The sequence below is a fragment of the Crocuta crocuta genome, unplaced genomic scaffold, assembly GCF_008692635.1.
Source record: "Crocuta crocuta isolate KB4526 unplaced genomic scaffold, BGI_CrCroc_1.0 scaffold134, whole genome shotgun sequence".
In the NCBI taxonomy this organism is placed as follows: Eukaryota; Metazoa; Chordata; class Mammalia; order Carnivora; family Hyaenidae; genus Crocuta; species Crocuta crocuta.
Genome location: NW_027530183.1, coordinates 2,855,626 through 2,860,988, shown reverse-complemented (window position 1 = coordinate 2,860,988; position 5,363 = coordinate 2,855,626). Strand labels below are relative to the sequence as shown.

At 43.8% G+C, this 5,363-nt stretch overlaps 1 protein-coding gene across 2 annotated transcripts in view; it reads left to right on the top strand.

Annotated features, from left to right (window-relative positions):
* The window catches only part of NUDT9 (nudix hydrolase 9), a 46,094-nt gene that overhangs the window by 11,032 nt on the left and 29,699 nt on the right, over positions 1-5,363 (top strand). Inside the window, exon 1 of one of the 2 annotated variants that reach the window (XM_077765132.1) lies at positions 4,414-4,792. The exons of the other annotated variant lie outside the window; for it this stretch is intronic. Coding sequence (XP_077621258.1) covers positions 4,686-4,792 — 107 coding nt within the window. The 5' untranslated portion in view covers positions 4,414-4,685. Of the gene's footprint in view, positions 1-4,413; positions 4,793-5,363 lie in introns of those variants that run through there. 2 annotated transcript variants of the gene reach the window in all.

Here is a 5,363-nt window from a genome sequence, read left to right as displayed (position 1 = left end):
GGATGAACCCAATCCCAATAGTCCAGCAAACAGCCAGGCCGCCCAGCTGTACCCGGAGAACAAGCGGGAATATGAAAAACGTGTCTCCGCGATAGTAGAACAGAGCTGGCGTGACTGTTGACCCGGGTGCAGCGCGAAGGAAGAGGCTGCTCAAGAGAAAAAGTCTATATTGACGTGTCTGTCACCTTCCTATTCTTCGGTGTCATTACATTTACTTTATTAAAAGCAAAATAGCTGTTGTGCCGTTTCCATCTACCCCTGCCGAGCTTTTCTTACCCCTTCTCCCCTCTCCTTGAACATCAGAAAACACCCTCTCTGAGATCAAATGTACTGTACCTGGGTTACGTGCAAAATTTGCTAACGCTCACTTCCTTTTCTGTTGTGTCTCATCTCCGGTTTCAGGGCTGCATTGTGCTACCGTGCTTTACACTAAGCTTTTAAAGTGAATTGTTACACAAGTGGCACTTGCGCACAGCTCGACGCCCAGGGTGTTATTTTTAACAAAATGATTCCTGGCCGACCCTTCACTCGTGTTGGAGTTAGACATGAGTGCTTGGAACATGGCCCATGGCAAACAGGGGAACTGATCCATGTAAACGGCCATCCCGAAAGAGCGCTGGAAGCCCAAAATGTTAGGACGGTAAGATCTAACCAGTATGAATTACAAGATGCTTTTTACCGGCAGGAAGGGGACAGTTAAAGGGCGCCACCAAAGGCTGGCCGTAGTCGTGGTGACTGACACCGCCTTTCCTTGCAGGATGCCCACTGGGCTTGCCCATGCTAAGTTTCAGAAGCCTAAAGTCGTCTCCTGCCTGGGTTTTGGCTTTTTAAAGAGGCGTGGGAACACAGGAATGAATTTTGAAGCTAGGGAAGGTTGGAGATCCTTTCATCTTTTTAAAGGAGCAGTGCTACCCCAGATAGACTTCTAATTCCCCCATCATTTTTTTAGCGTTTTAGGGAACCCAAGGAAGGGAGCCCATCTGTGGCAAACTATTTTTCCACTTGACTCCTGAGGTCTTGCTGCATGCTGTAGTTTCTTCTTCCCTTTCAGTATTATAAGGACCTTCAAGTCAACGTTCGTGATTTTCCTGTGGACATTTATACTTTAGACAGGCAGTGCGTTTAAGCCGCAGCGTGGGACAGGGCTTATACACGTTTCGTCTGACATTCCCATCGTCACCTTTTGTGCGTTTGTCATTCTGAATCGAACTTTGCACAAGTAACCCATGTAAAAAAATGTACATTTTTCAAACCTTGTAAATAAAAATAACCTTAAAAAAAAATAGTTTCTGCTAAATCAGCCAGTCTCTTTTGCCAGGAACATAATGGCCTTTCTAGAAAACCCACACAGTAGGCTACCATATTCATCTCATTGGCTCGGAAGGGTCCTTTGGCTTCTTTAGCTGCAGGAAACCCAGGGAGGTAAGTTTTTAGCTGGATACAGTTCTACATATGACATGGAAGAAGGGAGAATGAATAAATGGGTACTGGGAAGCAGAGAGCTATGTCCAGCATATTGACCTTGTCTGGCTTCGTTGCTGATTATACTTTGCCAGTTTATTATTACGCGTTAGCACATTGACCTTTCTGTTCCTTGATTATAGCCAATCTCTTTCCTACCTTAGAGATGTTGCACTTGCAGTCCTCTCTGCCTAGAATTCTCTTTCCTCAGCTTTTCCAGTGGCTGGCAGCTTCATGTCTTTACGTATCTCTCGAATGTGACTTCCTCCAAAAAGTCTTTGCTGACACCCTTCTCCTGTAATATTAATTAGTTACTCCAGCTTCAATTATTCTTTTATGCACTAAATTGTCTACTTCCTTCATAATATGCAATTCCTAGTTTGTTTAGTTATTTAGCGTTGATTTATCTCCCCTAGAAAGTAAGTTTCATGAGAGCAGGACCTTGACCACTTTGTTTACAACTTTATTCCTGGAACCTAGGGCAGTGCTTGGTAAATAGTAAGTAATCTGTAAATATTTGCTATATCAAGAAATGAATAGAAAAAGGGAAACAATTGGAATTATTATTTTTTTAAAAGTTTTAAGCTTATTTGTTTACTTTGAGAGAGAGAGAGAGAGAGAGAGAGAGAGAGAGAGACCGAACATGAGTGAGGAAGGGGCAGAGAGAGAGGGAGAGACAATCTTTAGCAGGCTCCACGCTGTCAACACAGAACCCAATGAGGGGCTCGAACCATGAGATTATCACCTGAGCCAAGATCAAGAGTCAGGCACTTAACTGACTAAGCCACCCAGGTGCCCCACAGTTGGAATTAGTAATCACTCTTATTTTTAGCATGCCTAAACTCAATATCAGTAATCACATACACCACTTTCCTATTTCAAAACATTCATTAGGTAGCTTAGTTGGTAAAGCTTCTGACTCTTGATTTTGGCTCAGGTCGTGATCTCACAGTTCTGAGATCGAGCCTTGCATTCGATTCCATGCTTAGTGTGGAGTCTGCTTGGGATCCTCTCCCTGTCTCTCTGCCTCTTCCTCAAAAATAAATAAACATTAAAAAAAAAATGGAATGTGGAGTTCGAAAACTAGAGCTCCGAGAACTTTCTATGAGAATGCCTTCCTGTCTCTTGTTCCTGGTCAGATGTTTTGCAGCTCACTGCCTTTTCTTCTTCCTAGTAACTAATTTGTCAGCACATTCCAGAGGAGCTAAACTTTTTAAACAGAGCTTGACTAATTACATTTCCAGTTTAAGCAAAGGTTAATGGTNACTTTGTTTACAACTTTATTCCTGGAACCTAGGGCAGTGCTTGGTAAATAGTAAGTAATCTGTAAATATTTGCTATATCAAGAAATGAATAGAAAANGGCGCCCCAGAGGAGCTAAACTTTTTAAACAGAGCTTGACTAATTACATTTCCAGTTTAAGCAAAGGTTAATGGTTGTCAGTGGCAACGAGGGCAAAGTTTATCTGGCCAGAGGAAGACAAGTCCTGATATTTATTTAAAAAAAAAAGCAAACACATTTTAATATTAATAGTACTTTACTACCTAGAAGAACTGCCAAAAAATGAACAAACCTAGATACTAGTTAAAGCAATAAGGACACATTTTATTCAGTAATACTATTGCATGAATGAACTCAACTTCCCTGAAACAGAAGGCTGGAGTGCGCTAAGGGAAAGACACTGACAGGTGTTAAGGGGCTGAGTTGATGATTCATGTGAGGAGTAGGCCATCTGGGTTTAACTGGTGCTTATCAGAGGTGAAAAAACTTCTATCTTTAAGAGGCAGCAGTGCAAGCTGGAGACAGATGCCCACTAAAGTTAGGTCTTTATCCTTTCACAAGGACTGGCTGGCAGCTAACACAGTTATCTCCCTGAACGACTGCATTTCAAAGTGCGGCGCTCTCAGGTCCTTGAGGAAACAGTTTTGGGTGGTAGATTTATATCACAAAGGGCAGAAAAAACATTTGTAATTGGAAGTTTTCTAAAGAAACTTCTCTAAGAGAGGTTTCTAGGTACTGTCTGCCTATTGCAAGGTTTTTCCTGGAACAGTCAATTCTCCTTAGCTTTTCCAGGCAGGCACCTAAAGGGGAGGAGGTGGGGAGGCCGGGTAAGGGTGGTCTGGGATTACTCTAGGGACAAAGCCTTAAACTGCTAGAAGCCATACTAGTTTCGCCAAGTCTCTTAGAGGTTATGTTGGAGCTGTTATATGCCAAGAGTTCTGCATTCTGTAGTCTTCAGAATGATACTTGTCAAAGTCTGATTAATCTGGTTTTGTTTCTGTCTATGCCACACCATTGAGACAGTATGTTATGTACTTAAAAGTTGACCATTTGCCACATTAATAAGATAATGAATATAAAAGATGAAAGCCAGGTTACAAACTGTTTTGGGCAATCTGAATGCCCAATTTTCAGCCAGGCAGTTTGACTGTTGCCCCTTGTCTGTCCCCGGTGTTGCCTTCTATTACTGCTCCAAGCTGCGTGCTCAGCTCACAGCTGGTTTACTCCTCCACGGGTCTGCCAAGGCCACATCCGCATAGCCTTGTCAAATTTAGCATTTGCAGTCAACAACTTGGTAAAAGTGGAAGAGAAAAGCCTCAAGTGGATTGCGAATCTCTTAACTACCCACTTTTCCTGCAACTACTTATTATTCAGATACGACTAGGTCCCTTGTGGTTCACTACAAGAGCTGCTTTTAACTCCTTCTAGCCGATAAATAAAAACCGAAATAACTTTCAATCCCTGTTTTTCTTTTTCCCATTCCTCCGCCCCTTCCAGCTTCCATCGTCTTTCTTTTCTTTTTCTTGAGCTTTCCGCCTACATCTCCCTCCGCCTAGCCCCAAGCACGCCTGCGCACACTGAGAGGTCGAAGACTGAGCGCTGCGAGGCCGACACTGTTGTTGCTTTACGGCGAAGTCGTAAAATGCTGTTACTCACCTGGGACGTCACAGGGTCCGCGTCGCAGTTCCGCAGCAGCGTGTGCTGGGAGTGACCGCGTTCATTGTTAATTTGGTTCTCTGCGTCTCACTGTTGGAAGTGGGGGATTATTTTGGGAGGGCTCTTGACTTTGTGTATTTCTGAGAAAGACCTAGATACTCCTTCCCGGGAACGGGAGGACGGCCCGGTCCTAGTGCCCACTAGATACCTGGGGCTGTGGGGCGGCCGGAGGTTGTGGCCCTAGCTAAGCGTGAACTCACTCCGTGAAGCCGCCCGCGGGGGCGCTGATGGCCGAACGTATCCTGGGAAAGACTTTAGCCACGGTGTCTCTCTCTGTGGCCTTGGCCTCTGTGACTGTCAAGTCCTCGGGCTGTTGCAGCCTTCCGGCGTGCAGGTATTCCCCCTCCTAGTGCTGTTGGCTACTTCTGAGCCCTTGCGTTTGGTGGGGACCAGCGCCCAGTCCTGCGGATTCCCTGTTTGCGTCCAGGGTTTTCTTTTTATAGCTGTATTTACGTTTTCAAAAAGGCTCCAAAATGTTTATCTGCATCTTGAGGAAAACTAGTGGTAGTGATCTTTTTGGTCTCTGATATTGAGACTTGGCCATTTTGCCTAAGTTTCCTAAGGCACCAACGTTATTGTCCTCCCGAGAGTTTAAATAGCGCTAGTTTGGATGTCGTGTTGTCCCGTGCCACTTTTTTGGGGGGGTTAATATTTAAAATATTATTAAAATTAATACACCATATAGTTTAAAGATGTGAACAGTAGAAATGGTGTAAAATGAAAAGTATAAGTTGTCATTCCTCCCCTCCACCTCGTAATTCAAGTGTAGGTATCTTTATCATTTACCTGTTTTTCTTGTTTTGTCAAATCTGGAAAAAGTTAGAGATTTATAGTATCTCCCTCTGCTTCCTACGTTTATCCTGTCCCCCCCCCCCTTAATTTCAATATTCTGAAAACACAGTGTC